Genomic DNA, 23,814 nt, shown 5'->3' on the forward strand with positions numbered 1-23,814 from the left:
GTTGAATGTATGCCAGAAAGATGTTAGGTAGTTCTGAATGTAAGAGTAGTGAATCCCAGCAGTAGCATAGTGTATCAAAATAAAGGGGGCAGTAAGTGTAAGTTTTTATTTGAGAGACCAGTTCTCCTTGTCTTTATTTGATGAAGTTGGATTGGTCTGAAGCCCCACGAGCTGATGGTGCAATAAATAATGTTGCTCAACAGTTGATGGAGAAAAATGGCAATCCTCTTCACAACATCATGGTTGAAGTTAAGTGTCTTCATTTTGAAGACACTTTACTCAAGTGCCAGAGATCATTTCTGCCCAATGCATTAAAAATGACACAATTACAGTTAGTCTGTGTATACTTTACCTATAAAAATGTATACAACTTGATACATTTTGATTCAGTTCAACAAATTAGTCTTTTCTTCTTAATTTGTGATTAGCTAAACCGTAAAAGCTAGAACATGTTAAACCCTCTTCAAGTGGTTTTTCACTTAGGCTAAGCAGGGCAACTGCTGTGAACTCAACTCTTAAGTTTTTTTTTTTTTTTTTTTTGGTACGTTTTTACAAAACACATTTGCCTTCTCTCTTCCTCATTTCGTTACAGGAAGTAAGTTTGCAGTATGATGCAGGGCTGTCACCGCACTCTACATGTCATTCTGGTAAAGTCTTGCTAACATGAAACAGCTCTAGGTCTAGGTTCTGTGACGGCTGCCACTGTGGCCCTGTTTGGACGATGACTTTTATCACCACATTTGAAACACCTGCAATGAACTACTAATTCTATGGGTAGGTTGAATACTCATCATATCGGCTATTTAGTTTATGTACAGACCGTTACTTCTTCATACCAGATAAAGGAACACTGCGTAAAGTAGCTTTGGATCAAATATACAAGATCTGATTTACATATACAGTTAGATTTTCAGCCCTTCTTCATGGGCGCTACACAGAACATGTAAAATTAGCAGTCTGAAAGGTTGGGTTTACGTAAAATGATACTTCAATCTGCCTCTATCAGTTGACTACACCAAAGCTGCTGGAAGCTGCAATGGAAAATTCTGGCCGATTGCATCTAACCTCAGTTTCCCCATTCTGAACTGAGATAGTTGAGAGATGAGATAGCTCACTGGTCAGACTGCAGTGAGATGCAGAACTTAAAGTGCATAAGGGAGACTTTAAGGAGCAGCATATGAATACATTATTGCATGTCTGTCTGTTGACTTCAGGCTGGAGTTTGGTCCCCCTGGAGGATGGGGAATATGATGCGAGGCGCTAGTGACAGCAGCAAGGTCAACACTGACAACCCTGACAGTGCTCAGAAGGGTAAGGTCACCACTAAAAACTTCAAAACTCAGAAGTGTATTTGCAAAGTTACTTTATTTGAAAAAAAAAACAAAAAAGTGAAATCTTTATCTGCTGCTATCAGTTGTATAGTTTTTGCAATTAAAAATTAAAATGAAACAGTACAAAATGCTGATCTGCACATGTTTTGACAACTGAAGCTTCTCATCAGTGCCCAAAAGTGAGAAAAAAAACACAAGTAGTTGTTTGAAATTAGTTTTAAAATACTGTGATCAATTGTAAATTTGATATTTTTATGGTTTAAAAATCAAAGCATAAGTAACAAAGAGAAATATTTTTTTTCTGCTCCCAATTTGACACCTTGCACTGATAAAAGAAAGGCTTCATCCTATGACATCACTGCTTGATTGGGCTCTGGGGGAGTTCAACATTGAATTCACAGAATCAGCTGTCTGTCTAGAAAAACTTAGAGAAAAATAATTCTCCTTCTTGTGTTGGTGATTTTTCATTTTCATCACATTAAACATTAAGAGAAAACGAAGATTTTAATCTAACTAAAAAGCAACAACTTGTATTTCAATTTTAAATTTAGTATTTATAAAAGAAATTGGAATTTCTTTTATAAATTACACATTTTTGTTGTTTTTCTTTTTATCAAAACATCCACAGCCACCTCTAAAAATATGTAGCATTATTTTATTAGTTAATTATCCTCTGAAAAGAATAATAATTAATATTCAACTTAAAGTAAGCAAACATCCTGAAATGCATGCTTTTCAGACATAAGGCCTGCGCAAAGTCAGTATTTATAACGTTCGCAAATATCCGGCTTTGTTGTCAGGTTCTGATGATGACATAGTAGTTGTGATCAACGATTACCCCTCTATGGAAATCAGCGAGCCCATTTACAAAATGGGGGAGAAGCTCAGAGTCATTGCACAGTAAGATTTTTGTTTTTCTTAGTTTAAATTCTCAACACATTTAAAATGATCATGGTAAAATAGTCAAAAACTAAGAGTCAGTTTATTGCGCAAGAACTCATTATGGAGAAGCGCTTAGAAAGGTCAGCTATTAATTCCTCTTTTCTTCTTTGTGGCGGCCAGGGAAGCTTATTGGTGGAGAGTTCGCTCTATTGATACAAGGAAGGAAAACTATATACCCAACAGCCATGTGGTGAGAGTTTACCATGGGTGAGTAGAATTTCATGTTCTTTCTAAAGCTGACTATCAGCGCATATCTAGAAAAAAAAAATTAACAAAAGCTCTTTGTCTTTCTTATCATGACATGTCCATATAAGTCTACTTCTCTATAATGTCAGTACTGGAAACATTTTTGTGTCGCTGATCATGTTTACTGTGTTGTCAGGTGGCTATTTGAGGGGGTGGGAAGGCAGAAAGCCGAAGAGCTGCTTCTTCTACCTGGAAATAGAGTGGGATCGTTTCTGGTGCGAGAAAGCACCAGCGAGAGAGGTAGGAACGCACGCAGCTATGCAACCAGCACTGGTATGTGATACGGGCAGCATGGCTTACCACCCAGGGTGGCATGACCAGAGACTCTATTGCTTATTTGTTTCCTGCATCGGCATGTCAATTCAACAGGGAGGCAGCTCCCTGCTGCAGCAGGACCGAAGTGGGGTTTTGTTCCAAACGTAGCATTATACAACAGATCCCACATCACTGTTCTCTACACCAAGATCACCAAAATGCAGCTATTTTTAGAACAATGCTATTACTGACCTAACCTAACCTTTGACCTCAAGCATGTTAGACATAGCAACAGCCAGCTCCAAGTGAATGCTCGCCATGTCTTTTTGTTTTTGTATAGTTCAGTTGCTGCTTATTTTGCCATATTCAGTCATGGTACAGTTAGTAAAATATTTATTTCAATATTTTCTTGTGTGAATATATTTCTTCATGCATTGACAAGCTTCAGGAACTTTATTTCTCTCAGAAGTGAAACACTAAAGAAGGAACGAACTAAAAAAATGATCCCAAAAAAACGGATAGACTTTCTTTTCTTCAAATAACAGTGAAACTGTTTTGTAAGTAGTTCCTTAGCTAAACTTGCTGCAAAGACAAATACAAGCCTCTGGCGTGCTATTTCTGCATTTACTTGAGCCAACATTCTCAGTGTGACTGAAAGTAAAAATCTAAATATTAGGGATAGTAGAGACAGCTGTACAGTGAAACAGTGGTGCGAACTTTGCCATTAAAACTAGAAATTACTGTGTGCAGTCTACATCTCTTCTGCATGAACCTGTAGGTATTTTTTAAAGAATTAATCCTGTAAACGTGGCATAAACATGTGGAAACCTACAGAACCAAAGTGGACTTCTAAAGTCTTGAAACAACTCCAAGCTCAAAATGATCATAGCTATTTATACAAATATTACTCACAAAAGCCAACAATAATTTACGTGAACCATGGAGGTATGAAGTAGGTAAACCACCAATTATCATCCTATGAAAAACATATTCGGAGAAAAGAACAAGTTAAATGTTTCCATTCCAAGTAACTGCCTGTATAAAAGTAAAGATATCTATTAAAATGTATGTCATTTTATGATTTTTACACTGCCTTACTTGTCTGTTTTGCTGACCAGAAACACTGTAGTTGTTCCGTTTGCAGTATGTTTCACACAGGAAGATCACTATTGGTACATCGCCCTCCACATCCGTTTAGCACATAAATGGTCACTAGATTTTATGCAAAATTGATCTCATATTATTTTAGAGATTAGAACTATTTTATGATGATAGAAATTTACTTTGGTTTTGGCCACTGTTGGACTAACCATTAGGTTCAGCCTCCTGGACAAACAAATTTTATTTTTATTAAGACGCCCATAGAGTTTTTAACAGCCAGTAGGACATTAATAGCTCATAACTTTTTACTAAAAAAAATATGGAAAAGCAGCATCTTAAAGTGACAGTTTAGTTTCTAAACTGTCACTATATGTTTTGTCTTTGTTGTGAGCAGTTGAACAGACAATCAACTTGTCAAACAACATCAACATAGTACATAATGTAAATCTTTGATGCTTTGCCTCACTTTTCTTTTCCATAATGATTATTTACAAATGTACTGTGTGATTTCCTCAGGTCTGTATTCGCTCTCAGTGAAGCACAGGGCAGTGAAGCACTATCGAATCTTCAGACTGGACAACAGCTGGTACTACATCTCACCGAAGCTCACTTTCCAATGTCTTGAAGATATGATCAGTCATTATTCTGGTAGGTGGACGCACTGAAAACTCATGCACCGACATGTGTTTACTTTGAGTTGCTGAAAATAATATTCATACCCTCAAAATAGAAAAAATTCTTATCAATCTTAACATTATAAGTATATTTCCGGCACTCAGAGAACACTTTTGGAACAAACAGGAAATTAAGTAAGCCGTGCATGACTGATAATCACTTTCCATGCACAAACTGTCAAATAATGTGGTGGCAGCTGAAAGAGTGTGATTGCTAAGGCCAGGATTGAACCCCAGTCTTTCACAGTTTGGTTTGAGTGGCATTTGCTTGAGCAATAGAGTGTGTGAAGACAGAATGCAAATAATGCAACCTAAAATTGGTCTTATTTGGTTTATTTTATTTCCCCTCTGTCTTCCTCTACAGATTCTGCAGATGGGCTGTGCTGCACACTCACCACCCCTTGTCTGTCGGGAAAAGCTGAGGCACCAGAAACAAATCCTGAACCACCACCTGTCGTCATGCGACACAACTTTGACTGGAGGAAAGTAGACAGGTACAGAAGAGAGGTCAAAATCACATTGATCTAGTTTATTTATGTGAGGATGAAAAGGTTGCTGATCAAAAATGTTTTAAGCGGGAATAAGCTGTGGTGCATAAGGAAAATAAAGAAAGGGGCACAAAACAAAATAGAGAACTAAAATTATGCAACACATTTTCAACATACCACAAGCTTGTGACAAAAAGATGCCAGCAATATGAAAGACTTACAGATGCAAATTAAACAACATTGTGCAAAATTGACCTCAGACTAGTAAAAAATAACCTCATACTAGTAAAAAAAAACCTCAGACTGGTACAAAAAGACCCAAGTATACTTCAGAAATGAGAGAAAGTGCGAAAAATGCAACCTTATAAATTTATGCAAAAAGTTAGTGACTAACATAACGGAAACTGTGGTTATATATCTAGTTCAAGAAACAAAAAGGCAGTAGATTTTCAAAAAATATATATAAAATAAATTTACTATAGACATTTTTTTAAATAACATTGTTTTAAATAAATTTTGTTGGGGTGGGTATGTCAATGGGCTTTATAGGAGACAGTTGGTCAGCACAGAGGGCCAGAGCAACAACATGGTGAGCTACGGTGTGAGGAACAGCATCGCTGCTTATTTGTCCTTTTCTGGCCAAGAAGACCCTCAGAAGCAGCGAGGCGATCGCAGGAAGAAGAAATCTCGATCTGTGTATGTGATTCCAGAAAGTAGTAATGCAAACACTGAGTATGAGGATGACTTTTAGAGACGGCAGCAGCTTGGTTCGAATGAATTTAAAAATGTTTGAGCAGAAGCCTGCATAGACTCTCAGATATCTACTACAGCTCCGAAACGTCGGCTGAGGAATCCTCTGGCTCGGCTCTGGTCAGAGTACCTGAAAGTGAGTTGAAGTAACAGCACTTTGAAATCTTTTAACAGTAAGTTACACTTGTACTCATGCTTCAAAGACAAACAAAATATGTTTTCACATGAACATGTGAATGAGTCAGAGTGGATGCCACACATGGCTTCAACAATAACGACAAGCATTATTCAAATATAAAATAGTCCATAGAAATTGTTGGGAGGAAGTATCTAGAATACTAGCACTGGTTCAAACTATTTCCCTTTGTCAGTTGGAGGTGAATACTTATATGTATACGAATAAATGTTTGCTACTTTTGTTAAGTTTTACCTCATGAAGTTGACAAGATTAATGTTTTCGTTCACAAGAGCTCATCTAATTAGGTTGCTAACCCACAATGATGTTTTTTTGTGTTCCACCTGTTTCAATGGTTTATAAAGGATTGTCTTTAATATAAACATGTTCAGGACTAAGTTTTCTTAAACTTTGAAATCTGTGGCTTCTCTGGTGTGATCAACATTTAAGTCAGATTGCAACAGATTATTTTTTTAGTGTAGGAAAAAAATGACATGCTATAAGTGTTGCAACTCAAGGACCTTGCATATAATGTCTTTAGAGTATCATGATATGTGTAGAAAAAAATATCATGAATTGCATTTGCTTAAAAATAAGAAAGCAACTATAACACCTATTGCCGTAAAAATGATCTCATACGTGGAGTATTACAGATACAATAATGTTAAAATATAGAATAAACGTCTGCTACATTTGTTAGCAGTGCTCACGAAAATTTCGTTGTTATAGTTAAAGTTGTTACATTTTCTGTCCTTCTCTAAGAACCCTAAGAACAGTATGACAGATTTTGTTTTTATGTCATATTGTTTTGAAACCATAACTATTTAAAAAAAATCATAATTTGATACCTGTAGTGAATGTACACATGTGCAACTAAAGTAGTCTATTGCAGCAATGGCCACGTTGTCACAGGTGTCATGCTGTGCTATGCATGACATCTGTCTGCACTGGTGAAAATTCACTCATCCTGGCGTACCAAATGCTTGAAGTGGCTTCAAGAGGAAGGTTGTTTTACCTACTTTCTGATTATCTAGAAAGTAGGCAGCTTAGGTGTTAATTGTGGAAAAAGGAAAATAGAAAAATTAGTGTTATTGTGGAAAAAGGTCCTTTAGTGAGCTTGCTCAATAGCGTGCTGTAAAATGTATTCTGTTAAAAAGAGTACACATTTAACATATTTAATGGGTGTGCAAAATATCCATATTTCAAACACAGGACAAAATTTAGTGTGCCCAATATTTTTAATATTTGTAGTGGACCCACATAACAAAAATCATCTATAGCCATATTGACTTGCATGGCAAGATCAGAACCAGCAGCTTAGGAATATTTTTGTTGTGTGTTTTTTTTTTTTTTTTTTGGTAAATGCTATAAAATCTGAACCATTACGACAATGAAAATAATTAAAAATGTTTTACTGAATCCATAAAATTTAGTTAGATTTTGGGACAACTACTGAAATGTCTCCCCAAATGTCATGTTTTTTTGCTTGTTATTACTTGCTTGCTCCACCTGATTGAAAAAATTATGTTTATGATTACACCTGCTTTTTCTTTTCTTCTGGTAGAAGGAGACTGAGCTTTTGACTAAAACAATTAGCGTGATGCAGGTGTTCCTTTAACGTGCATTTTTAAAGTCAACTGAAGGTATTAAAATGGTGTCTTGAAGTCAAGAGAAAGTGTGAAACTGCTGTTCTGCTTTAACTACAAAAATAAGCCACGTTGCCTTAACACACATTTTTCCACTAATTTCTGAAAAGTTAGTCTTGTAATATTGGTATATGTATGTATAGCTTAGTTATCTTTTATCTTTTCGACTACAGCTACCTTTGTATAGTCATTTATATATTTACTCTCAATACGGTTAACATGAAAGTGTGCTGTGCTTCTGTTAAATACTTTTTAGCTTTTTTAACTATCTCTTTGAAATATATTTATGTTTGCTTTAACTGTGCTTGAAATGGCACAAGTTGCCAAATGTGGAAATTACATTGTGAGGTCAAATAAAAATAAAAAACTCACCATGTGTTACGTGTGTGCTACAATAATGTGAAATTAAAAATGCCTTGAAACTACTATGGGCTTTTTACTTTTCAAAAACTTTCCACTGAAATATTGTCTTTCTTACTTTTAAACCCTGTTTGATCAGAAGATGACCAGATGGACTCTGCATTTCAGTGAACAATCATCCTCCATTACAGTGTTACACAGTTGTAATGGAAAATGAACACATTTAACAACATGACCAAACTTGGTGCTAAAACAAGTTCCTCTAATGCATATTGCACTTACAGGCCATTAAATATTAATAATTACAGGCACAAAGTGCTTTCTATGTATGAGGCAAATTCTGATGTGAAAATGTAGTGTTCTCACCACTTTAAATGTTTTTTTTTTTTCTACCTAAGGTTATCTATGACTATTTATGGTTTCTTGGTGTCAGTCAAAATTTAAAGGCATCATGATCAGGCCTTGCAGTGCATGGTGAAGTAGAACTGAGTCACATGTTAGTTGCAGAGGAAAAGGTCAAGTTAATTACACGGTAGCCATGTTGAAACACCGGTGATCTTGGAGCCGTGTTTCAAAATCATCTGTTACAAAATGAACAAACCAAACAAAAAAAAAAAAAAACAACAGAATTTTGCAACATGAAATTAACCCTGAATGATGTTTCCTGTCTTTGGGTTTTGCAACCCTGTGTGGTATTCTACGGTTTTGTCTCACCATGTTTTAAAAGCAGTAAATGCAGAAACAGAGAATTAAATGGGTAAACTGGCACAACATTTGTGGATAAAGTTGCTAAACCAATGGCTTCCTTGCAGTTTCATGTCCAATGATTTTTAAGGTAGGTGTTTTTGCTGTCAAGATTTGACCGAGGCACAGATATTATTTTAAAAGTCGTAATTTAGAATACAACTTAGCAATTTCAAACACTTTATGCATAACTACAACAAGCACCCATGCTTCTATTCATGTTATGTGGGCTTTTAAGGGCATTTATTATGCCAACAGAAACTAACTTCTCTTTTCAATTGTGCATGATACGTACATACAGTACATTCCCATGACCAATGTTAAGAATGATGTAAAGAGCATTGAAGTAAACATACCCCAGTGTAGCAACTACTTACAGTGACCTAAGTGTGATACAGTTAGCAAACATACAGTGTGATACAGAATAACAAACTTAGGCATAACAGAATCGACAAGGCAAAAGTGGTAGCAAAGTCCCCGTCTTAAATCTGAGTTCAAAAGGCAAATATATACGCTGCGATTTTCCATGAAGAACAAGAAAGTGAGGAGAAATCTTGTCTAATAGAAGTGCATGTTGCTATTCAAAAACTAAGGTTTTTGAATAGTTCCACAGTTGTTATCCCTGATGGACACGGCTTTGCACCAACACTCTTCACACAGCTTCCACTAGAAAGCTTTATTTTTAGAAAGCATTAAATTCACAGCAGTGAATGGACGCAGGTGTAAATTTCACATTTGCTTATGTAATCAGTTTTTGTTAACTTGGGAGAGATTAATTGCACTACAGCAATTTAAATGTCAAAATGTTTTTCTGAGGCCTTTGGCGCCAATAAAACCATAATATTTTTCTCACTGCAAGATATCCTTGGCTCTACAATGTTATACATGTGGTCGTTGAAAATGAAGACAAAATACTGGTATTCTGACATTAGTTTGGCTCAGACACCACGGAAGAGTTTGATCGGTTTGATTTTTTTTTTTAAAAAGTCCTGCAAGTATTTTACAGTTAAAACCCCACAGAAACAATGCAGTTTCTTACACAAGAATCTATAAGCTCACAAGCAAGGACAGAAAGTACCTTGCTGGTCTTCCTCCTGACTGCTAGGGCTACACTCATATTTGGATTTTTTTCCTTTTCTTGAAGCCAAGATTCCATTTGTCTAATAGTCTTGTGGAAAGAAGTGTTTTAAGCAAGAATGCTTTTTCTCGTGGAAGATGAGACCCAATCTCTTCACTCATTTATTTTCATGAATTTCCTCGGTTTCCTTTGCTGGATGTTTAGGTAAAGTATGAGTGCTCACTCACTGCTACACATATACGAAAGATCTTTTTAACAAGAAAGTTGTCGTCTCTTTAAAATAGTCATGGTCTTCTCTACATCATCATAAATGCTTAGAAAAGTGTTTCCATTTTAGGGAGGCATGGGTTCAGAATAATGTGTTTTCTGAACCCACGCCTCGGTTTTACCTCGGTTAAAGTCTGGCTTATGTTGCGCTTTAAAAACAACTTGTGAAAGCCAGAGTTAAATCCGTTTAGGTTTGATTATTACAAGAAATATAGGCTTCTAGCCCTACAATAGAGTTGCGTTATCACTTTGATGTGATGTTGAAGCCAATGCCAATGCAGTAAAAGTAAATCCATATAGGAAATGTCTAGTGTGTTTGGACTTCACAGAATAAAGTCAGTGTAAAGCTGTGATCATTTAGCTTTACATTGCTCTGACAAGTTACAATGGTTTACTGAGTTTGAATGCATGAATTCTTTTTTAGGAAAGTTTTAATTTCTATACAGAAATATCTGTAAATTGAGGGTTAAAAATTCATGTTCATGTTATTGCAATCTTCTGTTACCAAAATTTGTGTTTCCGGCTATTTTCTGTTGATTTAGTCACATGCTTATGCTCTTTACTCTAATGGAAATGGAAAGGAGGATTCTTTTGGTAAAACTTTTGGAAAATACACCCCATAATAATTAAAATTCCTTTGACTCCTCTTAACTTTGAGCCTCAAGCCTACTGATCAAAGGTCCATTCCCGGGTCTTGTCACAGGCAAAAAAGACAGGAGCATGAAAGCTTACATTTTAACCACAATGGGGTAATTTAAAAAAGCTGCTGTTCACCCACACATATTTTCCTCAAAGTTGGCAGCCCTGCCAATCTTATTAATGGTTTCATTAACTTTACAAGCCGACAAGCGTGTGATCAGTCAAGTCGAGCTCAGCACTTTCTCTCCTGTAAAACAAAAGGATATGAGAGTTGTGTAAGCTTGTTATAAGCACTCGTTAAATGTCTGCAAGTTACTGATTGGAGTAAAGTCGAAACGTGTGTTGAACGGAAGAGCCACTGATGCAGACTCAAACATCTGGTGGCCCTAATGCAACATGTAGAGACTGCTGTCCAGTCAGCATTACTCACCGCTCGCATCTTGAGTGTTTCACTGTAGGTAAGAAATTCCTGCAAAGAAACTGGGGTGAAAGTGACATTCAGGTATTGCTTTGTTTATCATTTCATTTTCACAGTTCAGTGTTGGCATTATTCTACTTCCCTTAACTCCCACTTTTCAAAATTAATGGCTAAGAGGTCTTTAGCATTTACTGTATAACTGGTGCAGATAGGACAGATAAGCCAATGTCGCTTTGCCAATAAATCTGTGCACAACATGAAAACAAAAACTTTCATGGGAGAAAAAAGGGAATTATTGAATTTCAAAGGTAACTAAATAAACAAGATATCCTCACAACGCTTGTCCTCTTGTACAGAAAAGGCTCAGGGGTTCAAGTTGATTTTTAGATGAACAAAGAGGATTAAATTTAAGGAAATGTATTGTTTTACAGGGAATTTAACCCCCAAATAAAATATTAAAACTGTATTCTTCTTTTTATGTTTAGTCTATGTTATGTCCAACAAGGGCACAACACACTACACAAGTTTGATTATAATGTTTTTTCAATTTGCGAAATTTTTGGCGATACGCTTCAGGCACTAATTCATACGCCTGCAAAATAGCACTTTTAACTTTGTCAAAATCAAGGCCATCTGCCTCTTGCGCTTTGCCACTTAATGCACACTGCAACAACAAAGTCCCCACATTTTTAGGCCATTTAAGTGCGAGTGCCACCCTTTCAAACAACGTGAAATATTTATCAACATCCCGCCCATTAAATGGAGGAACCAAACGAACATTTTTACAAACATCAAAATCATTTGATTGGGATTGCGAAGACCCAGCATCAAACTCAAGTTCTTTCAAACGCAGTTCAGCTTGTATCTCTAGTCTCCTTTGTTCAAGATACAGCTCCTTCTCTCTCAAAGCAAGCCGTCCTAATTCAACTTCAAGTTCCTTCAAACGAACAGGATCGTCAGGCAACGAAGCTTCCGATTGAGACCCAACAAGACTTTCCGGTAAACTTGTAGCAGGAAAAATCCTAATCTGAACCAGTGCTGCCAACAACTCAGCTTCAATTGTTGCTCTTTTAGCACGTTTATTTACTGTAACCTTGAACTGATCGGCTACTAACAGCAACTGATCCTTTGTGCATTCACCCAACGACTCCAATGTGGGCTTTTTAACAGACTCATCCAGGTCAAACTCCATGTCTAGACCGTAGAATCAAGCCACACTTTCTACCGAAAGCCCATGCACAAATAAAGCTACAAGAACACCACTCCCAAATGTCCTAATTAACCACCGCAACGCACGCAAACTGTTCCAAAATGCACAGAAAAACCAGGTTAACCGCCACAAACCCAAAAACAACCTCAGGACACAACTAGTTGCCAGGTAAACTTTGTTTAAACGAGCCCCCATAAATATGTTACGTCCAACAAGGGCACAACATATTTGAGGACACGTAGGCAAAACTGAGGGTTCAAAAAATTATTTTATTTTAAATCTCTCTTGAACTTTTCTTTTGGTTAACTCCTCTGTGGAGGAAAGAGAGAGAATTAAACGTCCTCAGTTCCCCGTGTCCCAAAACAAAAATGCCAAAAGTATTAACAGAAAGGTGGACCTGGTGAGCCGATCAAAAAGAACAAAACGGTACAGCCGTTTTGGGCCAACCCTATACAGGGCCGTCGAAGCCCCTACTAGTACCGGAGTAAGGCAAAAAGAATCTACTGCAAAGAAAGAATAGAAAACAGGACAACCGGTCTCACCAGGCCAAAACCACAACGAAAAATGGCAAACAAACAAAGGCTAACAAAAATACCACATGGCAGACTGGAGACGGCCTCAATGTTCACAAATGAGGCCTGTGAACATTTAATCTTTCAGGGAAGGAATTAAGGAACAAAAAGATGGGATACTTCAACGAAATTAAGAGATGGAAGGAGATTAATATCTCTGACATTTGTTTCTATTATTTGAGTTCCTGAAGTCTTACCACATTATCCCCAAGGTCCAGCTGACCAAACCCCTGACTTCACCAAGAGCTTACTGGTGAGCTGTGGAACACGCACATAAATATTTTTATGGCCTGATCAAAAATACCTTCCTTTCAATTTGACAGCAGAGATACGTGGTCAGTTAACAGCGCAAAAGGGGAATTTCTGTTATAAGCATGGTACAAAAAGGCGTCAGCGTATTCATTTCCTGTCAGAATACTGCTAGATTGTGTAAATCTACTTCAAGTTCAGTTTGGTATGCATGAAAAAGATTTTTTCAGAGGACAAAGGGTGGATGGAAACACGGGAACTTCGAAGTAAAAATGCTTTGAATAAATTAGTTCTCATTAAATGACGATACTGTAAATGACTCCAACGTTGTGAACCATTTGCAGAACCTTTTTAATGTTGGTCGTAGAGAAAAGAAAAAAAAAAACATGAGAACATGGCCTTCACTGTTAAACTACAGGATACTGAGCCAATACAACCAAGGCTGTGCACGGAGCCAAGAAGAAAAAATAACAAACAAAAAGCAAACATTTATGAGAAATAAGAACAGCAAAACATCCAAGTTTTTTCCAAGGAACATGGCGAGCTGATGTAATCGGCTGGAAATTTATGTTTTGCTGCTAGACCTGAGCTAGAATGTTCTGCATAAAAAGAAATGCAGATATCTGGAATACCCTTTCAAAAATGAAGTTTTACTTTGCTTGTATATAGGCTTTATTTACACACCCAGCATAAAATTACACATTTATTTCTCACAGTTAAAGAAATAACTTTAACTTCCCAATATTTTTTATTGTTTGATGAAACTGAAAGCAACACACAGGATGAAACCGATCAGCAACTCAGAGCGTAGCTGTGTCCTAAACTGCCAGTATACTGGTTGAAACGTCCCTGCTGAGACCACTTCCTCTCATTTTTCACACGTCAGATAGTACAGAAATTGCATCAATGGCGGGTGAAAAAAAAGGCAATCTTTCTTAAAGCTAACATTTCCAGGAACTTGCAGAGTTTAACACAGTTAACATTGACCCACTGTGGTTCAAAGAAGCCATATATTTTGTTAATTGAAATAAGTCTTGAGCAGCATTTCTATAGGCTTTCTCTAGGTCCTTAAATGGTTAGACGTTTTTGCAGGGGTTTGAAAATGGGTCTGACAGCAGATATGCACTTGCAGAAGCACAGGTTTTTCACTGCCTGTCCTTTCCTGCCTTTGGAGAAAGATAAAAAAAAAACAGAAATGTTGACTTGATTGATTGCAGCTGCAAGCTGCTTAGTATCTGTCAGCATTAAAGGAGACCTTAGAGAGTGATAAAACTGCTGTAAACATGACATTTAAACTGTTTAGAAGAACCAGCACCAGTTTCAGTTCAGAGTAATTGATTTTTTGTGTGATTAAATATGTCATTTAGATATGTTAAATATGTTTATTTCCATAGTGGACCTAGAGAGCAATATTTCCTTGTGATGATACTGAAGAAACGTTAGAGCAGGTAGTATTTGATAAAACACCCTCATGGATAACCTATAAATATCAGAAGTAGAATATTAAATCAAATTCAACTTGTTGACAAAATTCCATAGTCAGTTTTTTGGTTAGTTTAGTTTTATTGTTTCATTTGTAATGATAAAGGTGTAAACGGAAGTTTGATTATTTGTGTTTTTCTCTATTGTTATTTACATTTGTGTGTCAGTGTGTTTCATTTTTATTGAAATTCTGCTGTGGAGATTTATAATTTAATAGTGTGCTATATTTTGTAATAATTGTGCAGTTAAATGAAAGGGAAAGGCTGTTGTGTCCATTAACCTTATCTATAATGTCACAAGAATGAAATGTTTTAGTTTTTATCAGCTCCAACAGATGAAACCCACATGTCTGTCAAACTGATTATAATTGTCATCTGTTCTTCTTTCCAATGAGTTCAGAGCTGGGAGTAATGTTATAGCCGAGTGAATCAAGTACCTATGGGAACTGAGCAGCACATTCAACACAATGTTTTAGAGATAATGAAGCTATAGTTCCAAGATTTAACTGGACGACGTGTAAAAATAATTTGACAGTGACAAATTCTGCTAAAGTCTAAGGGGGGAAAAAAAGTAAAAGTTGTGAGACAGAAGTATTTTAGAATGACTGCTTGCGACTTAAAGCCCACAGACCTCAAAGACCTGAAACACAGTTATAAAAGGAGTGTGACATTCATCAAGTCATGGGAAGAACACTACAGATGGTTAAAATAGTTTTTTCTTTTTGCATGAGCACTAGCATTTACTCTATTTCAGAGGCATTTAATCTGCTTCTCAAGACACCTCGTCTGTCTCACTTGGTCATAATACAAAAGTAGAACATATTAACGTCTTAATTTTTAGTTAGTCTTATATTATGTTTTTGTGTCTTTCATTATACTCAAAAATACCAGCTACACCAGAACCACAGAGACCAATTCACAGAAAGAAGCTGGAAGGCATCCACGTGAAGAGACGGACTGCTGGAGCCAAGCAGACGGAAGGCAGACTGGAGAGGATTTGCAGTAACTGACGTGGAGCTATGTGTGAATCCTGAACACACATTCATTCACTGAAGCCCGTGCAGCTGGAGGCACTCTGCACATCTGTTTCATGGCCAGTGCATCCTAGAGGCAAGTCTCAAAATGTGGAAAAGAGGGGAATAACAAATAAAAAATAAGGAGTTCAATGTGAGGAGAAAGAAAAATACTGTCACAAGCTTATGCAAATGTCATTAAGCATTACAGAATACCTAATGACATCTCACATTTATTAGGTACTTTGAGAGCAAGTGTTGGGGGAGCTATAAAGTTGCATTGCACATTCAATAAGGCTCTTAAACTGTATTGATTGTGGTTGTGTTTATTGTTTGACTGTCTTCCACGTCATCGGTTCAGATCAGACTCTGTTTATGTCAGCTTCATTGTGGAAAGTTTTTGCATAGGTCGCAGACGGAGGAAGAATGGAAAAACTAATCAGGATCAACTAGGACAGAAAAAGTCTCATAGATTTAGAAGTGGCGAGTGGGTACACGGAAAACTCATTGTGTGGAACAAGCATCTGCCAAATAGCTCCTGGGCTTGATTTCTCTCAATTATGCTACAGAGATGAAGTCATTACCATGTAATTTACCTCATGCTACTGGTAGCAGTGTCCACAGAGGGAAGGTAATGGAACATATAATACCAGATATGCTTGGCAGTTCATTTGCCTGAATCCCTCAGGAGCTGTATTTGTAAGATCCAAAGGAAAAGAAAACATTCCATAGTTCCTGAACACATGATCTATCCAAGACTTCTGCATTGCATAATACATTGATTGGAAAACTCAACATAGACTCAATATGGCATATGTGAGAAGCATTAGAGCTAGGTTGAAAACAATACTCCAAATTGTCAAAAATGAACAGATGTCCTAAGCTGTCCTGATGAGATGATATAAGTTCTAACCTTTTCTTGACTGGCTTACATAAACCAAAATGCACCTGATTCGTCACCGTACAATGTCTCGCGAGCATTGAGCTTTCGGGGGATCTTATGTAAACAGTAGGAGCTGTGTATTCTGTTGTCGGAAATGTTCTGCCATCTAGTGGCTAGTCTATGTGGTCACATTATGAGGGATGTTTGTCAAATCAAATCAAATGTAATTTTTCATGAATGAGTAATTTCCTTTTTAAATTTATACTGAGTTATTTAATCTAGCTGTTAAAGATTTTTTTTAAAAGATATATATAAATTCAATAAATTATTTCAAAATTGTGGTGACGTGGATAACAAACTGCAATTTAAATATATGTATGTATTAAATAATAATAATAACAATAGCTATTATTATTATTAATATTATTATTATTATTCAAAACGACGGTTTTTTATGTAGACATGTAGCAAAAATTCAAGGGGCAACATTTATCTATGCTGTGACCCATCAACAAATTATTTTAAAATAATAACACAAAAAGAGGAATACTTATTTTTCCTGCTTACTTAATGGAAATTACGGCTCTTGTAGAATGTATTTTGCAATAGCGATGAATACTTGGAGTATAAGAAATGTCCAGGTAAATATAAATGTCCTTAAAAATACACTGAACTTATAAGATAGGTGAGCGGAACCACTCGCGTTTTTATACAAAGACTCTTACTGAATAATGTTTCGCTCGTCTCATCGTATCTTATTCTCTTCTAGTAAGCAACCCCTGGCGGAACCTATACTATTATGTCCTTTTCCAAGACTCCGGAGACATTTGAAAGGCGGACAACTCTGGTGTCACGCCGTTACATTTCCGTCAAGCTAAGCACATATGAAGCAAATGTGTTCAGGTTTATTATTATTATTTATTTAATTGTTTAAGGTTGTTGGTTGAATTGTCTTGATGGACTGTGTGGAGCAGAGTAACGCAGACGCAGAAGCGCCCTCTGTTATCGGCCGATATTTCACACGGTGGTACAGAGCAGGTAATAATATTAATATTATTTAACAAAAAGCAAAATTTTCTTGTTCTGTTTTTATATACTCTCTTTATGTTTTTTTTAGATATGAAGGGAAAATTGTGTGAGGATCATTGCATCTTACAACATTCAAACAGGTAATTCGTTATTTTAATAATCGCCTATTTGAGTTACAATATCTGGACTTTAGTTTATGATCCATTATGATCTCGTAACATAACAAAGAGCTTGAAAATAACTGAATGCGATGATGAAGGCGCACGTTTGCAGTGATTTGTAAAAGTACTCCTCGTTTTGCCACGTTACAAAGAAGCGTCAGTGTATTTTAATCCCAAATGTTTTTTTTTATTAAAATTATTTTAACTCAACAAAAATCTGAAAACAGTTTGGTCTTCTTTACATCCTACATAAATACAGACAGCAGAGTCTGCTGAGTTTATGCTCAGTATAAATCTCGATACTCAAAGATTTGTTTGAGGACAATGGTGAATATCCTGCATTTTTGAAGACCAAGAAGCACAAAAGACCAGATAGTGATTGTGAAGTTTAAAGCAGACTGAGGTTATAAAAGAGTATGCCAAGCTTTGGGTATCTTGTGCAGGTTTGTTTTAATATGAACAAAAAAATGGTGTGACCCACCTTCAAACCTGTTAAGACATGTTTGTCCATTTGAACTTAGAGGCTGGCAAGGGCAGTATTAATCAGCTGAGAGGTCTTCGGATACCCTGGAGATCCACATTGAAGTTTGAGAATCTGTGGATAGGACATTTATGAGTTGTGTACTCCACAAACGGATCTTTTTTGAGAGATTAGTAAAAAGAAAGCTACAGTTCAAAGAAAACCATTGGAAGGTCAGTTTTTAGTTTGGCACAAGCCATGCAAACTCGTGGGAGAACATAATTACTCAAATGAGATTAAAACTGATCTTGCCAAAAGCTATTTCTGGCGGAAATCTGAGCAGTGCACCTTGAGCACAACATCTGTACCTTAAAACATGGAGGCGCAGGCATCATTGTGCTGTAGGAGGATTTTCCCACTGCACAGGAAAAGGGGAGTTTGCTCAGCATGATTGGATGAGATGAATGGAACTCGGTACAGGTCAAACCTGGGCAGAGGTTGCTATCTGGTAGATAAAAATCCTAAACATAACCAGGGCACTGATCTAAACATTTTGCTTTAGATCAAAGTGTATTCACATGTTGAAGTTTCCCGTGGTATTAAAAGTCCAGTCCTAATTCAATTTGAAATTTTGTTCCCAATCCTATAGTCTAAAAATTCCCTTATTTTGTTGTCCTTACTTTCTTGCTTCCTTCCTTTTTTTCTTACCTCCTTGTCCTGGCTAATTTTGTTCTTCTATATGTCCCTCACTTCTTTATCTTCTTGTGTGTTTCCTTTTTTAACCATTTAATTCTAAATTACAGTTGAGCCCAGGTTTTACTTCTAAGTATCCTTCAGTCCATTACACTGTAAAAAATTCTACCTATAAACAAATTGTAAGGTGTGTCAAAATATAATTTTCCTATTGCAGGTTGTGCGTTGTGACCTTAGCAGAAACTCATCCGATACTTCAGGATGGACGCGCAATCAAAAGCATCAATTACCAGATCAGTAACGGCTGCAGTCGCTTGAATAATAAAGTGTCCGGGAAGTCCAAACGGGTAAAGTCATGAAGCTTCAGATGTTTTTGGTAGATGTGTATAGGAACTGTTTTTAAACCCCAATTCCTGGTATGTTTTTCCCCTCTCTGACAATAGGGGGCGCAGTTCCTTACAGATTTTGCACCTTTGTGCAGGATAATGTGCTCAGATGACACGGAGTACACAATCTACAGGTGAGATTTTCTTCCCCCCCCCCCTCTTGTGAACATATTGGTACGGAAGAGGATTAGGGCCACCGAGAAAAAAAAAAAAAGCTGAGATTAAAGTCAGAATTCTGAGATTAAAGTCAGAATTCTGACTTTAATCTCAGCTTTTTTTTTCTCGGTGGCCCTAAACCTCTTCCTTATATTGATATTTGACTCTTTGCAATATTTTTTTGTTTCAGTTGCATAAGGGGGCGTCTTCTGGAAGTCAATGAGAACATTTTAGAAACCCCAAATCTCTTGCTAGAAAAGGTAAATTCGTAATTTAACATGTTACTTATATTAGATCCATCATAGGTTAAATCTGTAAAGTAATAACTCAAAGTATAAGCCTTTTTTTCCTTACTTTATGAAATAAAGTGCTTGAAAACGCTTTTCTCTTTTGTCATCCACTCTGACCAGCCGTCTACTGAAGGATATATTGCTGTCATCCTTCCAAAGTTTGAGGAAAGCAAGAGCATAACTGAAAACCTCCTGACAAGAGAAGAGTTTGAGGCTGTCGTTTCCAAACGCAGTTTGTCACAACCCCCCTAATGGATCATTGAAGACTAACCTGATCCGAAAGAGTTTCTTTGGTTTTCTCCTCTCACTCTCTCTCTCCAGGTTGGTTCAAAACAAAGACTGAGAAAGTTGACTGACTGACTCTCCTGTAAGACACTTATGCAACAGAAGGAAAGTGCCTTCAGTTTATCATGTTACAAAGACTCCAGGATGTTTTCAACTTAAAAGTGCTTTAATTGTGACTAATTTGTTTTTATGTTATTTGAGTAATATAAGAGAAAGCAACAAAGTCTTCTGTGAAATGCTGCAGATAATTTGCAGGTGTATTTTGTTGTTGTTTTTGTTAATAAAAAAATCAAACAAATGTATGAAAAATATTTTTTATTTATTTTCTCACCCTCTTATCAGCCTTTCAACAAAAAAAAATAGATGGTCCAAAACTAGATGTTTTTTTTAAACATTTTTTTTAAATCCGTGGTGGCATTATAATGTCCAGAATATCTAGTTGCTTTCATAAAAGGTACAGAATTTCCCTAAAGCCTACTATATATTGTAGATTTGAGTCATTATCTCCTGTTCTCACAGTACCAAAGTGATTACCTTCAGATCCACATCAACTGCTTTAAGTACCACACTACATATTTAAACACCTCATAAACTATAATACATATTGGCCTGTTTGGCAGCTTCACACTGATAGTCTTCATAACAAGTACACTTGACGGTTCTATTCGATGCCCGTTCACAACTCTTAAATCCGACAGATGATTTGGTTTCGCTTAACATGCTTTAAAATAAAATCCTGATTCCTCAGCAGCTTTACTCACCAACTCTAGCTTTTTCTTGTCACTCAAAGGAAAAAAATATCTCCGCTAATGTTTTTCAATCATTTGGCATGAATCCTATTTTTCTATCAACATGTCACATGGGGAATGTTCTATAGTAAATGCTATGGCAAATATAGTGTTTTTTTTTTTTTTTTATGTTATCTGCATGGAAGTGACATTATGGCAGTCACACATGTTGCCACCATGCTTGTGCAACACAGTTACAATACATCAAAAAACAAAGGGGGGTCGGGCACACAGGCACGTTGAGACAACAGATGTGTGGCTGAACTATGACTCCTAACAAACAGGGTTCCAACACAGCCTGGAGAAGCTTTCAATCTGCTCTTAGTATTTTTGAGGTCTGGATAAGTGTGGAAAATTGTTGAATATTCCAGTTTTATTTTTCCATCTAAGGTATTTTCAGTCCAAAAATTCTTAAAGATGCATTTATTATCTTTGAATAGACGCATCACACTTGATTTTATTGTTTCAGCATTTTGGTTTTTCACTTAATGACTGAATGCACACTCAACATTTTAAAAAGGGGGCAGTAGTTTTATTTATTTATTTGTCTAAGCAAATTCAATTGGAACGGCATACGTGGTTCTTAAAGTTAGTGGGATTATAATGCCAGACAAAGACAAAAACTGCAGCTTTTGGTACCAAAGCACACAAACTGTGCTTTAAATAATCTGCTTTTAGTCTGACACTTTGACAAATCCAGGAGTTAAAGATTTTGAAGTAGACTTCGTGTAATATACTCCAGATGCCTCTAAACCACACAGAAAACTGGTGGCCAATTTCATGATTTTGTGAAAAGACCTCGTTTTTGTTCTGTTTATCTACAGAATGCTAGAAATTTTTTTTTAAACTGAAAACGTATGAAATTTGTATATGAATGTTGAGGAACCCTGAAAATCAAAATTGAGTCAAAAATCTGTTAAATTTGAAGGCTGATTATTGACTAGTGGTTCATGCTAAGTACCTAAAGTGGAGTGAATCCACCTCGTTGGACATACAGAGCTTCAGTTTGCATTTCTTTCTTGGCACACCTTCAGAGTTATCCCCCACGTACCAAATTCAATCTATCTGACCCGAAGGCAGCCATCTTTGCCTTGTAGTTCAAGTCCAGGCTACAGTGGTAGGAGGGGATGATGGGATAATTTCACAGAGGTAAGGTTGGCTATGTGGTGCTCTGACAACAACAGTGGGGAAAAAAAAAACAAGGAGACATTCTCCAGGATTATTTGCTCTCCAGGAGGTTGAGGCCGGCCATGTGCTGTTCCAGGGATTTGACTCCAAAGCCGTTTGTGTTTTTGCTGCTTAGAGCCCCCTCCTCTTTGACAGGCGTGGATACGTCCGGACGTTCTCCCCAGTCCTGCAGGGAACTGAGGCTCGTCCTCTCTGACTTGTACTGCAAATTCAATGGGATAAATAAATAATTAGACATGAAGAAAAAAATTTGTCCGTTTTCAGACATTTTCAACTCATTTAATTGGTAAAGAGCTAAAATAAGAATAAAAGATGCTCATGTTGTTTTACATGTTAATCTACAGTATATGAAGGTGATTTCTATTAAATCCATCAAACCAAACAAATGTTGAATATGTTCTGAAAATAGTTCTTGTATCAAACTGAGGCCTAAAATTGTCTTGTTTAATATAAAAGAACCTCTTTGAATCTCCCCAGTCCTGCAGGGAACTGAGGCTCCCTGTCAGAATTTTAGACCATTTCTGACAAAAGATTATAAAGAGTATAAAAATTCTTTAATTAGCAGGTTCAATGAATCCATTTAGTGAATCACAGACTCAAATTAACCAGAATGATACAGATGACAATTACTATAATTGTCATTGCCTTTTATATGCTAATGCATAGAAAAGGCTTTTAGTCTCAAAACTGCTTCATTTAAAACGTTTATTTTCACATAGGAAAAAATAGCAAAATATTTCCATATTGTGCACAAAACATCTATTTTTTATCTCTATCAATGGTGCGTGAGGATTTTGTTTGTAATATAACAAGTAACTTGCCAGAGTATTAATAAATACTATTAAAGAATATAATAATGAAACCCTGCTAAGGTTTCATTGAATATTACTTTGATGGTAAGATTTTAATTAGGGTTTGTCTGGTAATGGGGATTGGTTGTGTTTCGACTTGACCGTCCATCTTTTTTTTAATATGTAAATGCAGCTATTTTGTTACTTACAAAAGGACTAATTTCCTTCTGACAAAAAAATATATTCACACCAAGATGAGTAAATCTGAACTTTTAAAAGTATAATACCATTTTCTACAAATGAAAGATGTGGAACTTGTTAAAATCTAGCTGTTGCCCTGAGGCAAAATAATAACATTATTTAAAAAAGCACACATTTACCTTAAACCAGCATGTGGATGTTACCTTTTTATTTAGCTTATTACTAATGGGGAGGATGGAGAGGACCACAGTCATGATGTTTCTGGTTGTCTGAATGGATGAATCCACCTGCAGACAAAGAAAACATCAAGTCATTTAACAAGATATGTCTGCTAAGGTTTAAATTATTCAGTTAAACTTTCTTCTTGTTCCTGACCATATAAGGACAGACTTTTTGCATTAGAGAAAATACAACATATGCCAAGAACACAACACTCAAATAACCCTCTGCAACCATTGTCAATTTCTTTTATTTAATAAAAGTCCACCAAGCCTGACATTTTTTTTGTAACATTGAAAATTATGAGTAAACAAACAAACAAATTATTGAAACTACATTAAAATTCTGGATATTTTGACACAATTTGGATCAACTTAATATACAAATAAGTCAGTGAATAAACATTTATATGACAGTTGACATCAAATAAGAAATATGTAAATTAACTACATAAATACAATAATTAAATTTTTTTAAATGTCTCCAAAAGTCTTTAAAATGCATATTTAATAAAATATGGAGCCCATATTTTATTAGATAATAAAATATATAACAATATAAATGTAACAATATAAATAATTTGTCTTGTGTTGCTGCACACTGGGAATTAATTTGATATCCAAGTTTTAAAAAACAAAGTGCGGC

At 36.2% G+C, this 23,814-nt stretch overlaps 3 protein-coding genes across 6 annotated transcripts in view; 2 read left to right on the plus strand and 1 right to left on the minus strand.

Annotated features, from left to right (window-relative positions):
• The first annotated feature begins 627 nt into the window (after positions 1-627).
• sla (Src like adaptor) lies at positions 628-8,033 on the plus strand. The gene is made up of 8 exons (XM_005797310.2): positions 628-774; positions 1,215-1,311; positions 2,132-2,231; positions 2,394-2,480; positions 2,656-2,759; positions 4,392-4,523; positions 4,914-5,043; positions 5,587-8,033. The coding sequence occupies exons 2-8, from the start codon at positions 1,239-1,241 to the stop codon at positions 5,786-5,788; spliced, it is 828 nt and encodes a 275-aa protein (XP_005797367.1). The 5' UTR covers positions 628-774; positions 1,215-1,238; the 3' UTR covers positions 5,789-8,033.
• A 9,334-nt stretch (positions 8,034-17,367) lies between these two features.
• fam206a (family with sequence similarity 206 member A) lies at positions 17,368-20,257 on the plus strand. The gene is made up of 6 exons (XM_014476113.2): positions 17,368-17,560; positions 17,640-17,691; positions 19,083-19,212; positions 19,309-19,385; positions 19,598-19,667; positions 19,818-20,257. The coding sequence occupies exons 1-6, from the start codon at positions 17,479-17,481 to the stop codon at positions 19,947-19,949; spliced, it is 543 nt and encodes a 180-aa protein (XP_014331599.1). The 5' UTR covers positions 17,368-17,478; the 3' UTR covers positions 19,950-20,257.
• A 25-nt stretch (positions 20,258-20,282) lies between these two features.
• The window catches only part of ctnnal1 (catenin alpha like 1), a 54,659-nt gene continuing 51,127 nt past the window's right edge, over positions 20,283-23,814 (minus strand). For 2 of the 4 annotated variants that reach the window (XM_023345034.1, XM_023345033.1), the window contains exons 18-19: positions 23,154-23,237; positions 20,283-22,160 (exon numbers count right to left, since the gene is read on the minus strand). In XM_023345034.1, coding sequence (XP_023200802.1) covers positions 21,990-22,160; positions 23,154-23,237 — 255 coding nt within the window. In that variant the 3' untranslated portion in view covers positions 20,283-21,989. Of the gene's footprint in view, positions 22,161-23,129; positions 23,238-23,814 lie in introns of all 4 variants that reach the window. The other 2 variants (XM_023345032.1, XM_023345031.1) reach the window with 1 other exon arrangement.

This window comes from Xiphophorus maculatus, chromosome 13 (assembly GCF_002775205.1).
Source record: "Xiphophorus maculatus strain JP 163 A chromosome 13, X_maculatus-5.0-male, whole genome shotgun sequence".
NCBI classification, from domain to species: Eukaryota; Metazoa; Chordata; class Actinopteri; order Cyprinodontiformes; family Poeciliidae; genus Xiphophorus; species Xiphophorus maculatus.